The sequence below is a fragment of the Pteropus medius genome, unplaced genomic scaffold (genome assembly GCF_902729225.1).
Source record: "Pteropus medius unplaced genomic scaffold, Ma_sr-lr_union100, whole genome shotgun sequence".
Classification (NCBI taxonomy): domain Eukaryota; kingdom Metazoa; phylum Chordata; class Mammalia; order Chiroptera; family Pteropodidae; genus Pteropus; species Pteropus medius.
In genome coordinates this window covers 18,894,725-18,917,053 of record NW_024347791.1, presented here as the reverse complement: position 1 = coordinate 18,917,053, position 22,329 = coordinate 18,894,725, and the positions used below count along the sequence as shown (strand labels likewise).

The window sequence follows — 22,329 nt, the reverse complement described above, 5'->3', positions numbered from 1 at the left end:
CAGTAAAGAGAATAATTCCAAGTGAATAAAGTTGTAGAAAAATGCTTAATAGGATTATAAATTGGTAAAACAAATCTAGATAAAAATTTAATTTGTATTCATTAAAATCTTTCATATCTTTTAACTCAACACATTTTCTGAATCAAAAGTGTTTATAATAATTTCTCTTAAAGCAGTAATCATGGATATGCAGATATTGCTATGCTAATGCTGTCTATAATAACATAATAGGAAACATGCTAAAAGTTCAACAATGTGCTGTTGATTAAGTAAATTATGATATAACTACATTATAGGATATTATCTTTTATTATGATATTGTAGAAGAGTATTGTCATTAAGGTGCTTAGAAAAACGTGATGATTTGAGATAGAAACACAGAAAAGCTGGGGAGTAGGTAGAAAACAAAATTAATATACTGGAGAATGCTGACAACGATTCCCTTTGGTATAAAATAATTCAATGTGGTATAATATGAGGCTAAGGTTCTAGTTTAAAGAGAAGAGTAAGAGAGAGGAAAGAAATGAAAGAAATGCTGCCCTCCCTAAGGTGACTACCTTTCTAGCTCCAATGGTGAAACTCATTCCATATTTTTTATAAAGCACTGTGGAAGCCTGAGCTGTGCTACTCTCAATTCTCTAGAGACTTTACATTCTACCACTAGTGCAGCTGGTCATTGTATACAACCCCTTTTGATTCTGAAGCATCATGTATGCAAAGCAGGGGTATTGTGTTTAAAAATCACCTGGAATTACTTTCCCAAAAAGGCAATAAAACATGTTAGAAAAAAAAAATGGATCTAATAGATCCATTTTGCCTCTAATATATTAAGATTTTAATCTTGGCTCTGTCACTTATTGTGGGACTTTCTGCAAGTTACTTAACCTTTCTAAGTCTCTGTTTCCTTGTTTGTAAATGAGAAAATATAACAATTTCTACTTCAAAGAATGGCTCTGAAGATTAATTGATTATATAATCCATGCAATGTCTGGAGTCTGTAATTTTTGGTTTAACACTCCTCTCCAAAAGAAAAAAAGAAAAGAAAAAAAGAAGCCCTCTGAACTAGGGGCCTTGATTGCCCTCCTCAAAGACACTGTAAGACCAAATCCACCTTGTTTTGATCAATCTTTACCTAAAGAGTAAGCCTTTTACAAAGAACAATTTATGAAACTTATCAAGGTACTCTTCAATATAGCCTGTAATGCCAGCCTCACCATTCATATTCCATTGTACCAACATATTTTGCACTTCCTTGACGTTAACCTTGTCTGCCATCCTCTTCCATGATGCTATCTAGAACTTTTGCTCTATGACCAATACTAACTTATATCCTCTACATCTTCTGAGTGGATCCTCTATCCTCTTTCCTCGATGGAGACCTGAATCTCCCCTGTGAACTCTGCTCCCCGTGTACTCTCACACAGAAGTTTTTGCTTTGTTTTAAAATATTTTTATCTGTTTCATACCTCAGGGCCAAAGAGTACTGTTCTCCCTGGTTTCTATTGCCACTTCTAGACCATTATTTCTCCACTCTCTGGTAAGAGAGAGAGAGAGAGAGAGAGAAGAGAAGAGAAGGGAAAATAAAGCAAGCAAATCAACAAAGTTTGCTCTCAGTCTTTGATGTTTAGGTAATTTGACAATATTGTCACCTACTAAACTTCTACTTACTCTCCCTAAATTATTGAGGGGAAGATAATGCAGCAGCTGCTGTGTTTTCTAAATCCTGTCATAATGCTGGATGACTTCATTACACCATAAATAGCCATTCAACACTCTGTCTTCTGAATTTTTTTTATTAACTCCTTTGGTTAACTCCTTTCATTACCTGACCTGACTCTGCACTGCCACACATTACCATGATTACAAACCTTAGATTTTGTCATTACTCATAATTGCTCTAACACAAAATTTGCTAATTCAGCATACCACTCTCTGACCACAATCTCCAATTTCTTCTCCAGGCTTGCTTGTTTTACCTATATTCATAATGATTGTACTCAACAGATCATCTAGTCCTTTGATCCCTCTTCTCTACCCCAACCTATTACTTTTCTCCTTTATTCTTTCCTTCTATGTCCAATTTAAGTATATTAGAATCACATTCTTGTTATATTTCTCTTGCATTACTAATCTTACTTCCCAGTGGATTTATTCCAACAGTTTTGAAATGTGCTCAACTCACTTTCATGAAAAGTAACAATAACCAAGATAAAATACCAACATCCCTCGATTTGATGTTCCCTTGTGCCATTCCCCTCTTTTTCTACCTGTTCACAAAAAACCTTTTTTCTTTTTTTCCAGATGTATTGAAACATAATAGACAATTAGTTGCTCGTATTTATTTACATTGTACAATTCATTGAGTTTTTTCGATTATAGTTGGCATACAATAATATATTAGTTTCAGTTGTACAGCAGCGTGGTTAAAGCTCAAGTGATCACTCCACTAAATTTAGTGCCCGTCTTTCTCCTTACATATTTGTTACAACATTGTTGACTGTTTTCCTTATGCTACACTTTATATCTCCATGACTATTTTGCAACTATCCATGTGTTTTTTTTAATCCCTTTGCCCTTTTCACTGTCCCTCCAACCTCCCTCCTGTCTTGTAGCCCTCAAAATATTCTCTATATGAGTTTATTTCCATTTTTGCTGTTGTTTATTTTGTTCTTTAGATTCCACATGTACATAAAATCATGTGACATATCTCTTTATCTGACTTCCTTCAGCACAATACCCTCTAGGACCATCAAGGCAATATTTTTTTCCCTCCCCTTCCTTTTAGTCTGTGTCTTTTAATCTGAAGTAAGTCTCTTGTAGGCAGCATATGTAGGGGTCTTCTTTTCTTATCCATTCAGCCATTCTATCTTTTGGTTGGAGCACTTCTTTTCCATTTGAGGTACTTGTTGATAGGAATGTAGTTATCACCATTTCTTATTCATGATTTTGATGCTTGTTTTTTCTTCTTAAAGAAGTCCCTCCAACATTTTCTGTAGTAGTGGTTTGGTGTTGATGAATTCCTTTAACTTATTTTTGTCTGGGAGGCTCTTTATCTGTCTTTCAACTCAATGATAGATTTGCTGGATAAAACATTCTTGGTTATAGGTCATCATGTTGAATATTTTGTGCCAAGCCCTTTGGTTCTGCAAAGTTTCTTTTGAGAGATCAGCTGCCAATCTAATGGGTGCTCCCTTGTAGGTAACTAATTGCTTTTCTCTTGCTGCTTTTAAGATTCTCTCGTTGTATTTAACCTTTGGCACTTTAATTATAATGTGTCTTGGTGTGGGCCTGTTTGGGTTCCTCTTTCTTGGGATTCTCTGAGCTTCCTGGGCTTGTATGTCTATTTCCTTCACCAGGTTAGGAAAGTTTTCCGTCACTATTTCTTCAAAGAGCTTTTCAACTTCTTGTTCTCCCACTTCTCTTCCAGGTAGTCCTATGACACAGATGTTTTTACATTTAATTTTGTCTCATAGACTCTTTAAATTATTATTATACTCTTGGCTTCTTTTTTCTTGCCATTCTGACTGGGTGTCCTTGGCCTCCCCATACTCTGTACTGGTAGTTTGATCCTTTTCTTCATCCATTCTGTTGATTCCTTCTAATACACTCTTCATCTCAGATAATGTGTTCTTCGTTTCTCACTGATTCCCTTTTATAATTTCTATTTCCATTTTATGTTTATTTCTTTGCGAAAGTTCTACTCGAATTCATCTACATTTCCCCTAAATTCACTGAGCATCTTTATAATCAGTGTTTTGAACTCTGCATCTGTCACTTTGCTTGACTCCATTATTTCTGGACCTCTGTTTGTTCTCTCATATGGTTTCTGCTTCTTTGTCTTCCCATTTTGGCTGCCTTTCTGTGTCTATCCCTAAGTCTCCCAGCCTTATTAGTGCTGCTTTGTGTAGTAGGTGTCCAGTGGCACAGTCCTGAGAGGGGTTCAGCAACAGGCCAAGTTTAGCTCCAGTCTGTGCGCTTCCAGGGCCACGTGTAAAGATTCAGCAAGCAATCCACAAATACTGTGCTTATAGTTACCTCAAGAAAGCACACTGGAAAACAAGGTCAGCTGCCACCAGTGTGAGTCTAGGCGCTGCTCAGCAAGGAGCACTTGACTCTCAGAGGACACAACTGGATGTGGCTTGGGTGGGGCCACGAGTTGGGGAAGGGGGAGTTTCAGGGAATCCTTTGGGCTGAGCGACCTCTGTTATCCAGTTTGATGACGTCTCAGCTATGGTGGCGCTGTGTCTGCACACTGGGATGGGGGAGGGCTCAACAGGAAACAATGGGTACCACCAGTACTTCTACTAGGGAGGAATGCTCACCTCTGACCCTCGCTCAGACAACTCAGCATCACCCTGTAAGTCCCTGGTGCCCCGTGAGCAGCCAACCCGGCGCTGATGCTCACAGCAAGCAAGTCTGTCACCATGAAAGTCTGGTCTGGGCCACATCCTCTTTAAGAGGAACATCCACAACAGCCATAGCCTCTGTCCCACTTAGCTGCACTGCTTGGACCAGACAAGGCAGCCTCGTGTCTTTGCCACTTCCTACTTCCTACTGTTGTAGGATGATTTCTTATTTCTCTCCCTAGTTGTCGTGCATCTGTTCATCTAGACCACAGGTGACTCTGCTTGCTTTTTGCTCTATGTTTCCATCACAGCTTTGATGTGGTTGTAAAAGCAGATGAAAAAAGCCACTATCATCTATGCCATTTTGCCGTGTCTCCCACAACTTTTTAAAGGTGTGTGATACACCTGAAATTAATGTAATATTGTATGTCAACTGCAACTGAACAATAAACTAAAAAAAAATTAAAAAGGTGTATATGATACTTCCCACTGACTTTTTCTCTCTCTTTTTGGCTTCTACTTTCATTATTCTACTGAAACAGTGCTTATTGATCTGCAGGAGTACTGTGTACATAAAGGAAATTAGTTTTGTCCATAATATGGGTTTCAAGTGTTTTCTCAATCTTTCATTTTTCTTTTGCTTTTGTTTATGGAGAAATTCACTTCATGGATTTAAAAAAAATTTTGTGTCTTCAATTTCATCAGTCTTTTCTGTATGGCTGCTGGATTTGGGCATGCTTAGGAAGTTCACTTCTTTGGAATTAAAATAAACAATGTTTTCATAATCTCTCTGGCTTATGGCATTTTAGATTTGAGGACATTTTATATGTTACAGTTGTAATTTTGTCTTTTTTGACGGAGAGAAAGAGGAGGTTGGGAAAATGGTGAATGAGTATGGTCTGCCCATTCAGTTCTATAGAATTCTTAGGGGTTAAATTTGGTATTTATGGTTATTTTTTGTTTTTATTTTGAGTCTTTTTACATCTCTAAATAACCTCTGTGCAAATGCTCAGATAATTACAATAGGTACTGAAAGAAGTTAAAAAAGTTGTGTAAAATTTATGTGGTTCTATAGCAGTACTATAGTTCGTACTAGATATAATTAATTATCTGCAGATTAGTAATCTAGAGAAAGAATGAGACCCAGGACATATTGCTCAGGATAATTAAGAAAAAGCTTTATTAAATAAGGCCCCCATGTGGCAGTTTAATGACATACTGTACATACAAAAAATTGCTTGTTTTAAGGCAAAATCTTGTTCAGCAAGTACCAATGTCCCTCTAAAAGTAGCATTTGAAAAATAACATTATCTAATCATCTAAGATGGAGTTTTATTAAGTCTTCAGTCATAAGTATAAATTCATAGTACAAATAACATGAAACTGTATTTAAGGCTAGAAAGCTAATTTCGAGAATAATTACACCTCACATTTCTCCACTTGACATGACCATTTGGTTTTGTCTTCTTGATAAGTGTTTCAGACATGTGTGTTCTCTCCCTCACCCAAGACAAACCAGCCTGGGGGTTTAGGAATTTTCTTGATAATTGACGGCTTTCCACAGTTTTAATCTGTTTAAACAACAACAATTTCAATTTGAGTAGTATTTGTCATTGCCAGTACAAATATTTTGCTGAAACTGCCTGCATAGCCAGTGCATGTTTCCTGGTAGCTACTTCTAAATTCAAACTTTTGGGCTAGCAAAGAGACAAGTGGGACCTGCTAGGGGGATGATCCTCCTTACGGGCCTCTATGTCACCATAGAGAAGAAAAGAAATGTTTGGGAACAAGTGCACTGACCTAAAAAACCATTCTGCTTTTATTAGCGAATGATAAAGTTTAAATTCTGTCTAAATTGTTTCCTTTTAATTTTAATATGTGAATATTTATTGTAGTAAATTAGTTAAGATGAATATTCTTTTCCCCAGATTTTTATTCTACTGTGATTAGACTTAAAGGCTGAAAAGGCTCAGCCTTTGCCCCGATGATTTTAAACAGAAATTTAACATTTTTTTACAACCTCAGAAATTAGTAATCTACAGTTTTATTATACAAAACTTATGTTTTAAAAGCATTCAACATAGAATCTCTAACCTGTAGTACTTTGTACAACACACACACACACACACACACACACACACACGTATGGAGATACCTAACCTATATATTCCATAACATTCTTTGATAGAAACTTCAAAACCAGAGGTGGCAGTTATATGGATTTTGGAGCATCAAAACTAAAATTTCAGTAAAATAATGCCAAATGTGGCTTCGAGTTAATTTAATGAATATTAATTGAGAACCTGTTCTATGCACAGCACCGTGCTACGTAGGCACCACAGGGATAGTAGTCATTAAAGATTTCATTCTAAAACCTGGGCATATTAATGCAGGAGTGAACTGGCCGATTTAGGTGAGTGCCACTGAACGCAGGGCAGAAGTCAGAACCGTCCTGCTAGTAAGGCTGGGGCGGTAGAGAAGCTCTTGAAAGTGGGCGCTAGTTTCCGAACACACGCCACGATGGCGTCACTCCTGGCCTGGCCTGGGAGCAGCCCTGCCTGGCCAAGGCCGAACTGCCTTTAATGTTCCCCAAACCTATCCCTCTCCAATTCCTGCGTCACGGCCCAGGACGGTAGAAGGGCACAGGGAGAAGACTGTACACTCACACCGCGCTCATTCTTACGTGGGCGGTCAGTTCCTGCTGCAGGCCGTGCTGAAGACTAGGGTAAGCTAGTCAAGAAATCCTACCACCAGACGGTCCAAGAGGGATGTTCTACTGGCAATGCATCTCCTTGGGTTATTTGTCGATGTTTATCCCGCCAGGGGAGAACGTTAGGACAAAAAGAACCCCGCTCTCCTCCTAGGAGTCAAGCCCTGTGTCGGGTGCGGGGGCCTGCGCTGCTTCACTCGGTGCCGTAGCTACTGATGCCACAGAATTTGGGTGTCGGCTACCAAGACAATCAATGATCTGCGGTTCAAACTAGAGATCCTAGACATTAAATCAGGGCTCTAGGCAAGGGTCAGTAATCCCCTCGGGGAGCTCCAGGGCCCTGCATCCCACAATCCCCTTGCAAACAGCGGCAGGACTTCCCTGCGTGCAGACTATCAGCCGCAAGCCGACGGCGAGCGCGAGCCCGGCATCTTGACAGCTGCCCACGCTCTGGGGCGGTGCTCAAGGACGTCGTTTTAAAGATCCACGCGGCAGGTCCCGCCCCCTGCACCCCGCGATTGGCTCCAGGTGGAGCCGCTTTGGCCTGATAGGTGCAGGGACGGCAGGGATGCGCGCGCGAGGCCCTTGGCCGCACCGCGGCGGCGGGGGCTGAGAGGCGAGTAGAAGCGGAGTGCGGCTCATTTGGCTTGTGGGGTCGCGGGCGCGCGCGCGCGCGCGCGCTGTCAGCCGAGGTCCCGTGGGAAGTAGCGGGGCGCCCGACGCCTACCCCCACGTGCCGCTCGGCGGTTGGCGGCGCGCGCGAGGGCGCGGGGTGCGTGCTTGTGCGCGCGTGAGTGTGTGTGTGTGTGTCTGTGGAGCTCGGGTGCGGAGCGCTAGCCGTCAGTCCCTAGTGTGAGTCCCCCCGCCGTTTTCCACACCCTCCCTCAGTTCCCGCGCCTTCCCTACGACCCTCCTGCGCCCCTACGGTCGCATACGGAGAGCCAGATAAGCAGGCGTGGGGGGGAGGGGCAGGGTCGCACAAGACAAAAGAGGCGCGGGGAACGGCCCGCCATGGCCTCCCGGAGCCTGGGGGGCCTGAGCGGGAGCCGCGGCGCAGGTGGTGGCGGCGGCAAGAAGAGCCTGAGCGCCCGCAATGCTGCGGTAGAGAGGCGGAACCTGATCACCGTGTGCAGGTACGGCGCGGCCCGCGACCCGCGGCTCGGGATGAGGGAGGGGGGCCGCCCGCTTCGCGGGCTGTGGGCTTTGGGCTAGCGCGCGAGCCCCAGGTGGTCCCGGAGACCGGCGGCGGCAGTCTGCACCCCGGCCTCTCCGCGCCGGGTGTGTCCGCGGGCGGGAGCGCCCTGAAGGGGGCTCAGGTCTGCGCGCTGCCGAGTCCCCAGACTTTCCGTCAGTTCCAGTGCTGGAGCAGCGGAGGGTAGGGCTTCGAGCGGGGGAAGGTGGGGGGCGGATTTGTTGTGGATGTGCAATCTAGTGTCACAGTAAAAGAGGAGGGCAGGGAGGAAGAGCTCTTTCATTTAGTGCACGTTTAGCTGTCAGCCAGCTTTTGGTAAAGTAGTCGTTACTGTGATTGTTTACTGTGTTCTCTCAAAATCAGAGTGCATTCCGTTTTTGTTTTGGCGTGTTTACATATATATTCAGTCATTCCATACCAGAAATATGGAGTGCCTACTATGTGCCAGACGTGCGCGCGCGCGTTTTCTTTCCACTTTATATTGCAGTGCTGGTGCTGTTTCTGCAGTTATAAGAGTGGGACTGTGGAGGGTACCTAGTCTTCGTTTCAATGATTTATTCCAAGGTCTGCCTTCTCTTAATGTTTTCCAATTATAAATGTATTCCTTTATTCTAGAAAATATAGAAACATAAAAGGAATGGTTACTGTCTATAAGCCTCGTATTAAAAAATAACATTTTTAACATGCCGACATATTTTCTTTAAGTCTTATTTCTATGTATTAAAAAAAAATTGAAGTCCTAGCCATCCACTTTTTAGGAACTTATTTAAGTTTTTTAAAAATTACCATACTCTGTTCAATCAAACCCCACATTGATAATCTTCTGAGAATCAGAGAATGATGAAACCGTTTCCTCTTTTGCAGTTTATATCTGTGTATTTTTTTCTTTGTGTAAAATGTTTTTAGTATCCGAAGCAGACTACAGATATTTATACTAGGACATATTTTCAATAACTTTGACTTTTTTTTTTTTTTAACTTTGACTACTACAGATGTTTACATATCTATCAGGAAGACCTGCCTCACTGACTGTTATGGCTCTTGGAGTTATAAACAGTAAAATTATATGAAATCTGTTCAGTTTACAACTTGTGCAGTCTAAGGTGCAAACTTTTGAGGAAGATAGGCTGTATTAAAATTTTTTAATCTAGGCAAATCTTTTTTTTAAGTTAGGTAACAGATCAATAAGCAAGATTAATATTCTTACCTTTATTTTAAAATATTAAAAAGAAAATTTTTAAAAAGAGGATGGTCTCAAGCAAACTGCAACATATGCGGCGCTTTCTTGGGGGTTAATGTGTTTCATAAAAAGGTTCATCAGAGTTAAACTTCACAGGGCAGTAACCTTGTCTGCTTTTTGCTCAGTCTTTTTAAAATTCTTACTCTCTACTGTAGCACCTGACACTCAGTAAATATTTATCGAATGAATAAATTCAGTGGTCAGTACTGTTCCTTTTGCTTCTCTATTTTGGTCATGACTGGTTTTATATCATTTAACATTCATTTGCTCTCTCTTCACAGGCAGTTCAGGAGAAGAAAGGTACTTGTTTCTCATCCTAAATTCAAGTTACATTTTGAGTTATGTTTAAGAAATATCAGTCACATCACAGTGATTTGTGTGGACAGCTGTCTGGGTTAGCTGTATTTTTTATTTGCGAAATTATTTTCGACTGTGAAATGAATATAAGTACTGACTTTAGTTACTGATTACACATAAATTTAGTATTGTAGCTAAAATAAATTTCAGTTTTTGGCTTAGATTTCTACTTGTGTATTTATTTATGTGGATAATATTACCAAGGCTGTTATTGATGTTCAAATAGTTGATAGTGCTTATAAATTATCATCCATGTCTAGTAATAGGATCTATTTGATGGACATTGTCTAAAAGGCTTTTACTTTTAGGAAAAAGTCGTTGTAGGCCATTTGGCTGTTTTAAGTAGGCCCACCTCAAATTCAGCAAAATGAACAAATCAATATTTATGCATTTCTGTTGCTTTTCTCTGCCTTTTAAAGTTACCAACCCTGGATATTTCACCCAGTTCTCTTAACGAATTCATTTAAAAATTTTTACATATCAAATTAGAGGTGGTTTGATATTTATATTGGGAAGAAGTAGGTTTAGTGGACATATAATTGAGTTCTAAGTTTACTTTGTCATTAAATAGTTGCATGTCCTTTAACAAGCCATGCAACCTTCCCATTCTCCAGTTTTCTCATCTGTAAAATAACCTTGGACTAGATCATTGGTATCCCTCAATAACAGCTCTAAAACTGGTAATAGTCTTCAAGCAAATGTGTTCATATTTAGTTTTGAATGTCTCTAAATATGAACAGGATAGTGGTAGACATATGTTTAATGGTAGCTAGATGAGACATGTGCATTTTTTTCTGTAAACAAAAACATTTTGAACTATGCCTTCTATTTTGTGATTCTTTACTAATGGTCTTAAAAAATTGAACAGTTTACAAAACCAAAACAAAATAATCTCCCCCCTGCCACATTCATTCTACCGTGTCTGTTATACAGTATACTCTCAGTTTAAATTTAAAATCTTATATAGCTACCCAGTTCTTTAGGTTTAAAAACATAAAAGAGCAATATGCTATAGTCGAACTTTGGAAGTAGATTGGTTAGGATAGTCAGGAATTGAATTGAGTTGGATTTCAGTTCATTATGATTGTGTATGTAATTATTTCATCAGGTTTTTTTTTTTCAGTGAGCATTTATATACTGTAGACTCAGAACACTTGGATGATACCAAATAAGTACTGTTTTCTCTTATTTTTCACAGATTGTAGAGGAAAGTAGGTCGTTTGAGGTCTCTAAATATTCCACACTTAATTTCAGAATACTCAGACTGACTTTGGTTCTGTGCACCAACTAGTATATTTCCTGCATATTCTCTACCATTTAGAACTTTGAAAAATTAAGTTGTTAAAATCCTTCAGGCTTTTTTTTTAAAACCTGCATTTTTCATCCATAGGAAATCAGGTATTAGTTTTTTTTTTCCCCTGTCATTTTTAAGCTTCATGGGTTATTGAAAAGCTTACATATTCCTTTGATTTTAGTTCTGTTGACAAAGAGAATTAAAATCTAAATTATCTTTCTATGGCTTAACATTGTTTTAAGAGAAAAGTATTAAAATATACATGTTTAAGTGTATATGCATGAACAGATTTAAAAGTAACATTTGTTAAACTCTTAAAGCAATACTTTATGAGAAACTCCCACACAAAATCATTATTTTCCTGTCTTGTGGCTAGAGGATGAATGAGCGACTTAGGAGATAGTGAGATGAGCTAAGCAAAGTGGAGACAAATGATGATTTTCAAAATAAAGTACTTTTAATAACGTACATAGATCTTTGTTTCCTATAGGTCAAAAGTATTTCATAACTTGAATGTTATTTCAAATAACAGTAACACCTCATTTTTCCAGTGTCGTAGGGAGTGAGATGCTTATGTTTTCCATGTAACAAATATTTGAGTTAAGCTTAAAATTCTCCCATCAACTGTAGTGCTTTACTCAGGATTTATAGTGGACCTCTGTCTTCTGTATAACTGACGCTTATAATTTAAGTGTTCAGATTTAAACCACAATAAACAATAATACTTTAAACATTTTGGCTGAATTGCTTAAAAAAAAAAAAAAGATTCCGCATTTTCCTATCTTCTATAAAAAGTCTCTGCATAGCATAATATAATCCTCGTTGATGACTTTATGATCTGTTTCTATGAGTATGCCCTATGCAGTAACTTCCATTGTAGGCTTTTGAGATACATGGAGCTTTTTGCAACTTGGCCCCAAAGTATTTTTTGGAGTTCTTCATTTGCTTTTGCATTTGCTGTCTCTTTCTACCAAGTTAGCTGTTATTTCTTACAACTCTGCCTATTTCTAGAAGCTTCCCATCCTGATTTGCTCATTATAATTGGTTGTGAACTATGAAAGTAGATCATTTATAATGTGTTAAAAAATAAAAGCACCCTGGGGCCTGAGTTAAGTATCTGAGCTTCAGCACTCTGAACTTCTTCACATTCTGGTTACTGATAATCAGAGAAAAGTCTTTTTCTATGCTTGAAATTGGTGAGTGAAATGCAGATAGGTGATATGTTACTGAATATTACCAGTGATAGAATCATTTAAATAACTTTAAATTCATTAGTTTTTGTTGTTATTGTTGTTGTTAATTTGCTTTAGTATGCCTCGTAAAACTGTTCATATCTTGGATACAGTAAATTATGTTTTTAGCTAAAGTTCTTTTAGTCATGCTCGATGTAGTAGAACTTTGGGTTGAGAGTTTGATCAACATTAGTTACGTTGCTTTGGAGTAGGTTCAGTATTTCTAAGGCTTCTTAGAGTTCTGATAGTAGGTGCTCACAGTGGAGGTAGAATTGATCATCTTTTCAGCTACTGATCCTAGATAGACCTCTCAGCATTCACAGAAAATCATTATCTCCATCCCCTGGCTAAACTGGGTTCATCTTCAGCTGACAAAAGAGAATAACTGTCTCCACACATTTACTAGAGCATATTATTTTAACTTCACTGCTGATGGATAAATGTCAGAAGCTCAGTCGAGAGATATTCAAGGAGCAATATGTGAAGCTTATTCACTCTTGCATTCAGTCTACAGGCTTATAAAATATATGTCTGGGTCAGACCAGATCATCAGAGAGCAGCTACGGATGTAAATAGCATTGCGTCACACTCTCCTGTCCCCAGTTGCTTTTGTCCAATTGTGCATTGGTAAGGTTTCATCAGAAGAAGCAATCACAGAGAGTCTTCTTGAAGCTGTTGTCAAGAACATTGTTTATTATGTCAAAAAGTATCTTCTTTTTGTGGAGATTTCTATGAGAAATATCTGTCTTATTTTAGTGCCAAGAACTGTATCTCTAGGCAATTGATTTATTTATATCTGCTGGACTCAAATGAATGTGTAACTGACAACTTTATCTCATATAGCTGTTAGAAATCTTAGTGTTAAATCCGTGGCTAACTTGTAAAACATATATAGATCATCATAGTAGCATATTTAGCTGTATTCCTAACAACACTCTGCTCCCATTTTTAATATAAATTTTAATTGACTTATGCGTATAGAAAAGTGCACATAGCATAAATGTACAGTTTAGTGATTTTTTTTGCAAAGAGGAAGCAATATTGTAATTAGCACCAAGTCAAGAAAAAGAACATTACCCAAAGAAAGGAAATAACTGTCTCAAAAAGACATCTGCACCTCCACGTTTATTGCAGCATTTTTTACAATAGCCAAGCCGGGGAAACAACCTATGTGTCCATCGGTGGATAAATGAGTAAAGAAAATGTGGTTATATACACAATGAAATATTATTCAGCCATAAAAAAAGAAGGAAATCCTGCCATTTGTCACATCAATGGACATAGAGAGCATCATATGCTAAGCGAAATAAGTCATAGAAAGACAAATGCTGTATGATCTCACTTATATGTGGAATCTAAAAATAAACTAACTCATGGAAACAGAACAGATTGGTGGTTGCCAGAGGTGGGGTGAGGTGTGTGGAATGGATGAAAGGGTAACGGTCAAAAGGTATAAAATTCCAGTTTTAAGATCATAAATCCTTAGGATGTAATCATCATCATGATCCTCATCATCATCATGAATGTTACCCAAATCCCTAGAAACCTCTTCCTTTATTTTTTTCCAATTACTACCTCCGTTAAGGGTAACCATTATCCTAGCTTTCAACTATGGTTTGGTTTTGCCTCTTTTTGAATTTATGGAATAATACAGTATGCACCCTTTTCAGTTTAGCTTATTTTGCTCACAGTTATGTTTATAAAATTCATCCTTTTTGTTTCACGTAGCTGTAGTTTATTTTCACTGCTGTGTATTTTTCCACTCTATGAATTTATCCATTATCCACTATTTATCCATTCTACCTGATGGACATTTGAGTTATTTTCACTTTTCAATTATTGCTAATCAAATATTCATGAATATGTATTTTGGTGAATATATGTACATATTTCTGTCAAGTATATACCTAGGAGTGGGCTTACTGAGTCATGTGGCATGCATATATTCAGCTTCAGACAGTTTTCCAAAGGACTTGTTCAGTTTATGTACTAGTGAACAATGTATGAGTTCCAGTCACTCTACATCTTCACTAATATTTTAAATTTTTCTGTCTTTCATTTTAGCCATTCTGGTGTGTTTGCTGGGGGGTCACATGGTGGTTTTTCCTGATGTCTAATGAAGTTAAGCATCTTTCCAAAAGTCTATATAGGTCATTTGGATATGCTTTTTTGTGAAGTGCCAATTCAAATCATTTATCAACTGAGCTCTCTGACTTCTTGTTTGTTTGATGTGTAGTTTTTGTACATTTTGTGTACATTCTTTTGCACATTTTCTTTCAGATTTTTTTTAACATTCTGAGTACAATGGCGATATGTGATGCAAATATATTCTCCCATTTAGTGGCTTGATTTTTCATTCTCTGTATAGTATGGTTGATGAATAGAAGTTTGTAATTGTAAAGTAGTCCATAAATTTCCTTCATAATTAGTGCTTATTGTGACCTGCTTAAGAAACCAGTCTACTCCAAAGTAATGAGTATATTTTTCTGTTTTCTCCTAAAAATTTTATTGTTTTAATTTTTTTACATTTATATCAACAACTCACCTGCAGTTTATTTTTGTTAATGCTGTGAGGTATAGAGATCAAGATTTAATACTTTCCTTTAGGAAAATCAGTTGATCTAGTGCTGTTTATTAACAAAACCATGCTCTCCTCACTATACTCAGATGTCACATTTATAAGTCAGATTACTGGATCATTTGTGTGTTTGCTTTTGAACTCTCTTTTTTTCCCTTAGTCTATATGTCTATCTTAGAGCTAATATCATACTGGCTTAATAAGTGTATAAGTCGTCTTGATGTTTGGTAATATAAGTTCTCTACCTTTATTCGAGATGTCTTGGCTGTTTTTGGCCTTTGCAAACTAAATTTTAGAATCACCTTATCAATTTCCATTAAAAATCTAGAATTTTTATTAAGATTGCACTGAATCGGTTACTTTTGGGAAACTGTCATCTTTACAAGATTAAGACTTATATGCAACCTATGAACATAATATATCCCATTGTGTATTTAACTATTCTGAAATTTTTCTTAACAAGTTTTATAGTTTTGAATATATATCATTTTGACTTATTCTTCCATATTTGATAATTTTATACTTTTGTAACAGATTTTTTAAATTTTTATTTTCTTGGGGTTTTTTTTGCTGATATAGACATAAAATTGATCTTTTAAAATATTAGTTTTGTAATCTTGTAATTTTACCATATTTACTTACTAATTCTAACAGATTTTTTTTCAGATTTTTTTTTTTTAACATTCTGAGTACACTGTCATGTCATCTGCTTTTATTTCTTTTTCAAACTTTATGCCTTTTCTTTCTTGTCTTACTGCACTGGCTAGGACAGCAGTATTGCAGAAAGCATTAACAATTTTACCACTAAGTAGGATGTTTGCAGTAGATTTTTCTTAGTTCCCTTCTACTTCTAGATTGTGGAGAATTTTTATATGTGAAGAGTGAATACTGTATTATCAAATACTTTTTCTGTCTTTCAGGATGAACATAGGACTTCTCTCCCTTTTTTTCTGTTTAGTGAATTATATTGAATGGCTTTTGAATGCTAAACTGCTCTGGAATAAAAAACAGTTGTGCTGTATTATTGTTTTTACATATCTGCATTCGATGAGTTAATATTGTCTTTGGGATTTTTGCATATCTGTTCATGGGAGATAGTGGTCTGTAATTGTTCTTTCTAATAGTGTCCTTAATTAGTTTTGTCATTAAGAATATCTGACCGTGGGAGGGAAAAAAAGATTATTTGACCTCATAAAACAGGTTGGGAAATGTTCTTTTTTTATGTTCTGTAGAACAGTTTGTGTAAGATTAATATTATTTCTTCCTTAAACTTTTAGAAATGTTCACCAGGGAAGAAATCTAAACTGCAATTTGTCTTTGTGGGAAGTCTTTTAGTAACAGTTTTAATTTATTTAATAGGCACTGAACAATTCAGGCTCCGTGTTTCTCTTTGTATCAGTTTCTGCAAGTTCTTCAAGGAATGCACCCATTTCATTTACATTGGTGAAAAAATGAAGGAGAATTAGAGATACAAATTTTCAGCTATAAAATAAGTAAGTCACAGGGATGTAGTGTACAGCACAGGGAATATACTCAATATCATAATAACTTTGTATGGTGACAGATGGTTACTAGACTTAGGTATCACATCATAAGGTTATGTAAATGTTGAATCACTATGTTGTACACCTTAAACTAATGTGGTGTTGTATGTCAATTATACTTTAATAAAAAATTAATCTTAAAAATTTTCTTTATATTCTCTTATGCTTTTTATTGATTAAAAAAAATCTGTAGTCATTTTCCATTTTTTTTCCTCTCCCGATGTTGGTAGTCTCTGTTTTCCCATTTTTTTTCTTTCTAGGAGTTTACAAATGTTATTAAATCTTTTTAAAGAACCAACCTTGGCTTTGTAAATTTTCTCTATTGTACATTTGTTTCTTAATTCATTGATTTCTCTTTGTATTTATTATTTTCTTCTGTCACTTTCAGTTCTTGTTCTTTTATCTAATTTCTTGAGAAGGGAGTTTAGATCATTGTTTTTCAGCCTTCTTTTCTAATATATGCATTTTAAGGCTACAGATTCCCTTATTTGAAACAGTTTTGAGATAGCAAACATTTTAAATGTTGTATCTTCATTATTAGTCTTAAATGTTTTCTTATTTTTGTTGGGATTTCTTCTTTGACTCGTGGGTTATTTATAAAGATATTGTTTAACTTTCAAATAGTTGAGAATTTTCTGGTTTTAGTTATTGCATTCTAACTTAATTCCACTGTGTAGAGAACTTATTCTGAGACTTTAAACATTTGAAATTTTGTTTATGCTTGCTATGTGAAGTAGCATATAGTTAATTTTGATAAATACTTGACGTGCATTTGAAAATAATATATAGTCTCAGTGTTGATTGCATCTTCTAATATGCCAATTAGATCCAGTATGTTAATTATATTGTTCATATCTTCTGTATTCTTACTAAGTTTTTGTATGCTTCGTCCATCTGGTGTTGAGAGAGATGTGTTAGTCTATCTCTATGAATGTAGATTTGTCTATTTCTCCTTTTAGTTGTCTTTTTTTGCTGTAAATATTTCGTTGCTCTGTTACTAGATGTGTGCAGATTTAGCATTTGTGGTCTCTTCCTAGTGGTTTGATTCCTTTGTTATCGTGTAATATCCTTTAATAATACTATTACTGTCTTAAAGTCTATTTTTTGTCTGCTGTTAATATACTAGTTAAAACTGCTTTCTTTTAGTGTTTGTATGATGCATCTTTTTCTGTTTTTAACTTTCACTCTTTCCGAGTCCTTATATTTAAAGTGTTTCTTGGCAGGATAGAATTGAATTTTGCATTTTATCTAGCTTTTTATGTAAAATATTTAGCCCATTTATATTTAATGTTACTATATTTGTATTTATAGCTACCATTTTACTGTTTATTTTGTGTTCACTTTTTTCTTTTCTTGCTTTCTTATATTATCAGTATTTTTCTATTCCATTTGTTCCACTATTTCAGTTTTTCTCTCTATAAACTCGTTAGTCATATGTTCTTTTTCTTTTGTGTTTTTTATTTTTATTTCTATCTTTTTGGCAGTTACCCTTGATTTATTAAAGTCTAATGTAATTTAACTTTTACTGCTTTTCTGGTAATGTTAGAACCATTTATTCACCCACATCCTAAGACATACTTTTAAAATATACATGTATTTTAAATTCTGCAAGATTATTTAATTATTGTATTTTACACTTGATATTAAGGCAATACACATTTGTATTTCCCCACATATTTACCCTTTTTGTTGCTCTTCTATCAGTTTTGGAAAAATTTAGAATGCTGTTTTCTTACATTCCAATTATATGTATGTTAAGCTTTATCAAATCCCACTTAACTCATTCCTTTTTGTATTTTTTTTCTTTTTTTCTTTCTATGCTTCATTTTATATATTTTCTACGAACTCTTCTTTCTGGTCATTAACCATGTCTTCTGTTTCTCATCTACTGTTTATCCCATTAAATGAGTTTTTAATTTCAGATAGTTCTAGAATTTCTATTTGATTCTTTTTAATAGGCACTAATTCTCTGATAAAAACACCTATCTTTTCATCTATAATCCATCTTTTTCTCTATTTTCTTGAAGATATCAGTTATTTTAAAGTTCTCATCATTGATCTAGAATATTTAGGTCATCTTTATACCTGTTTTTATTGCCTGTTTTCCTTCTCTTCTCACTCTCTTTTTGTTATATAGTCTTATCTTTTGGCATGTTTAGAATTTTATTTATTGAATGCCAGATTATATGTATTAAATTTTTCTTTAGCACTTTTGTTGTTCTTTTGGCACATTTATACTTACCCTTTTGTTGACCATTATGTTTCATAAGTATTCATCAGAACATAATATATAGCAGAAAGAGACCACAATGTGGAGGAAATGGATGGACTGACTACACCACCCAATTTGAGATAAACATGCCCAAGAGCATACTAACTTCCATGGCCCGTAGTACAAGTTAGTGCTCACTTTCCTTTACTAATGTTATCTTCTTCTGAAAGAATGGTGGCTGATTACCTTCATTTAGTCAGGGATTGTGCTGAATCCAGGCTGGATTTCAACCCTGGTAAATCTTAGTTTTCAGTTTGCCCCTGGCTCTCCAGAATTTTCAACCTAGATTTGGCATATTCTCCAGCACCCTTTCTCTGGTAACCCTGAACTATTATTTATCTTCTGAAACTACCAAATGCTTTATTCTGTTTTTCAGAGGCTTTCTGATCAGATTTTAATCTCCTGATAAGGAGAAAATCGTGCTGTGTTTGAGGACTTCCCAGATTTCTTTCAAAAGCTTTCTTGTTTTTTCTGTCCCCCACTAGCAGACTTCTGAGGGAGCCAGAACCTGCCAGCACTCAAGATTGGCAGACACTCCTGAATAAAAGCAGCTGTAGCAGTCAACTCATTTTTTTGAGCTTACTCTTTCTCTGGGGTCTTAGCCTCTCTAATTCTTAGTGTTTCGATAACTTCTTCAGCCTTCAAACATACAAGTTCTGTATGTTTTTATAGTTGTACTCTTGGAGCACTGGTCTACTTTTTTACTCCATCCTACCTAGAAGTGGAAGTCTGTTGCCACATTTTTTTATCTTCCATCCCAGTTTTGATTTATGCAGCCAATTTATTGTACTATATAAGTAAACTCTTCTCAGGACTTTTTTGGAATGGGTAAATCTAACATTCATTATGCTGTAATGCTGTAATGTAATTATTATTTTTTGTCTTCTACCAAAATGTGAATTTCTAAAGTACAGGAATTATAGTTCACTCAGTATCTAGTTTATTCCCAGATTCTAGTGCATAGCAGGCATGTTAAACAAATGGGGTAATTCTCTCTTACTAGTGAAGAATAATAGCAGTGGACATTTCCAGAATGAGGTGGAAGATTGAATTAAAGAACCATCCTCACTTGTTTTTAAAAAGTCACCTTAATGACCAATCTCTAATGACACTAGAGTTTTAACTTCTAATAGCTTCAGCAGTAGAATGCATGACTATTGAATGGAGTTATTCTAATTAAAATTTACTATAGAAATGAAAAAAAATTCATCTCTTCCAGTGTTTTAATTAAAAAAAAGGGGTGAAGGCTGAACTAAATTAACAAATATGTTTTTTGACATTTAACTTCCCAAAGCAATCTAATTTTTTATTTTATAAAAAATATTTCATAAGAAATAGGTAAAATTTCTAAAATGCATACTGTTTTGAAAATATTTTATAAAAGATAGGAAACGTATATAATGCACACATTTTGTGGTTTACACTAAATAAAATGACTATCCATTTTCTTCAGTTATGGTGATTGCCTTTAGAAGAGGATAGGATAATAAATATCCCCCAAATATTTAAATTTAACATTTGATTTTGAAATTAATGTAATTTCTTTAATGCATGGAGAATATACTTTTTGGAGGAAAAATATTGAATTGAGTGTTTATGACTTACGATGAAAATTTTAATTAAAACAATTTTCATTTAAATCAGATTTATTTTATAGTTAAGAGTAACATTGTCAGAATTCAGACCCAAATACATTTGGTTTCAAAATCTATGCTTTCTCTGTTATGCTATGCTGCCTTGAGTGTCTATGATAGGTCAACTGGGTCTAGTTTGTTTATGTTTGTGTGTGTGCAAACATGCATATGTGCGTGTGTGTGTGTATATATGTTGTATTTGAGTCTCAGAATCAGAAACATAGAACCTTCATTTTCTTAGCATTTCTGGTATTAATGATCACTGTATTACATTCAGGCACTGGAAATTCCTGCCCCTCTCTCTCTATGCTTAGATGTTAAGTGTAATGATGCTGTTCTAAAAAGAAAGAGAATGTATGCTAACGTAGTAATTTTTGTACTAGCTAATGCTATGTTAAATGTTTTATATATGCAAGCTCCTTTAATCTTCACAATAATAAGATAATTGATTATTTAGTAAACCGAGATTGAGAGAGGTTAAATGTTTTGACAAGGAATGGATAATAGCAGAACCAGGTGTGAATTCAGGGCCTTCTAATGTCAAAGCACTGTTCTTCTGTTGTATGCTGCTGCATTGAATATCTAGTTTATTAGATTAACTATGTTAAAATACGTTACTTGAATATTTTCATATGTCATTGGATAAAGAACAATTGGATTCCAAAGGGATATGTAATCCAATGTGTGGTTAAAGTATTCTTTATTGAAATGATTTAAATTGGTGGTCCCCAACTTTTTTGGCACCAGGGACAGGTTTCGTGGAAGACAATTTTTCCATGGACCAGGTGGTGGGGGGTGGTTTCAGGATGATTCAAGTGCATTACATTTGTTGTGGGTTTTATTCTATTATTATTACATTGTAATATATAATGAAATAATTATACAACTCATCATAATACAGAATCAGTGGGAGCCCTGAGCTTGTTTTCCTGCAATTAGATAGTCCCATCTGGGCATGATGGGAAACAGTGACACACAAAGTGTGTTGCTTATGTCCATTCTACTCCATGATTTTGTTTTGGTTGCAGTCACGGCAGAAAACCCTGCTTCACAAAGATAGGATGTTAGAAATGGAAGCAGACTTTTCAGGCTTTTGTGGCAATCTCAGGATATTCTGCCTTGACTTTAATCTAGAATAAATGGAGATTTGAAGTTGTCTCAAACATACTTTTAAGGCCACCATCATATGCGATCTCCCCAGCACTAGCATCACTGCAGATCATCAGGCCGTTAGATTCTCATAAGAAGAATGCAACCTAGACCCCTCACGTGCGCAGTTCTCAATAGGGTTCATGCTCCTATGAGAATCTAATGTCTGATGATCTGAGGTGGAGCTGAGACGGTGATGCTAGCGCTGGGGAGCAACTGCAAATACAGACGAAGCTTCACTTGCTCACCCACTGCTCACCTCCTGCTGTGCATCCTGGTTTCCTAACAGGCCATGGACAGGTATCGGTCTGTGGCCCTGGGTGGTTGGGGACCCCTGATTTAAAGTGAGAGTTCTTTCATATGAGATCAATGGAGTTAATCTATTTTAAAATGGGAACTTTTCTTGGTTCGATGGTTTTCTAATTTTAGCTACATGATTTTTTAAAAATTGTGTCCTTTTTTTCTTCTTCTTCTTTTTTTTTTAAAGAAAGTGTTTCCAGTGTTGTTTTTCATGTTGGGCAAACTGCTGTCATCAGTCTGCTTACATAACAATACAAGATGTTAATAATATAGTATTTCATCCTTAAGATACCTAGATTAACAATTTTTTTAAAAAAAATTTTGACAGAACAAATGAGGAAAATATATTAAAATGTTTCTTTCTCCTTTTAATTTTTACACTGAGTAAAAAATTTAAAAATGATAATCACTATGATAAGAGAGAAACTTGAGTTTCAGGGTACTAATTCTAGAGAAGATAGTTGGGAACTTTTTTTTTCTG

General features: G+C 36.1%; 1 protein-coding gene across 5 annotated transcripts in view; it reads left to right on the top strand.

The window, feature by feature from the left end:
- Positions 1–7,664: 7,664 nt before the first annotated feature.
- The window catches only part of RUNDC3B (RUN domain containing 3B), a 126,481-nt gene continuing 111,816 nt past the window's right edge, over positions 7,665–22,329 (top strand). The window contains exon 1 of one of the 5 annotated variants that reach the window (XM_039878197.1): positions 7,665–8,189. In XM_039878197.1, coding sequence (XP_039734131.1) covers positions 8,068–8,189 — 122 coding nt within the window. In that variant the 5' untranslated portion in view covers positions 7,665–8,067. Of the gene's footprint in view, positions 8,190–8,413; positions 8,432–22,329 lie in introns of those variants that run through there. The other 4 variants (XM_039878200.1, XM_039878201.1, XM_039878198.1 and 1 more) reach the window with 4 other exon arrangements.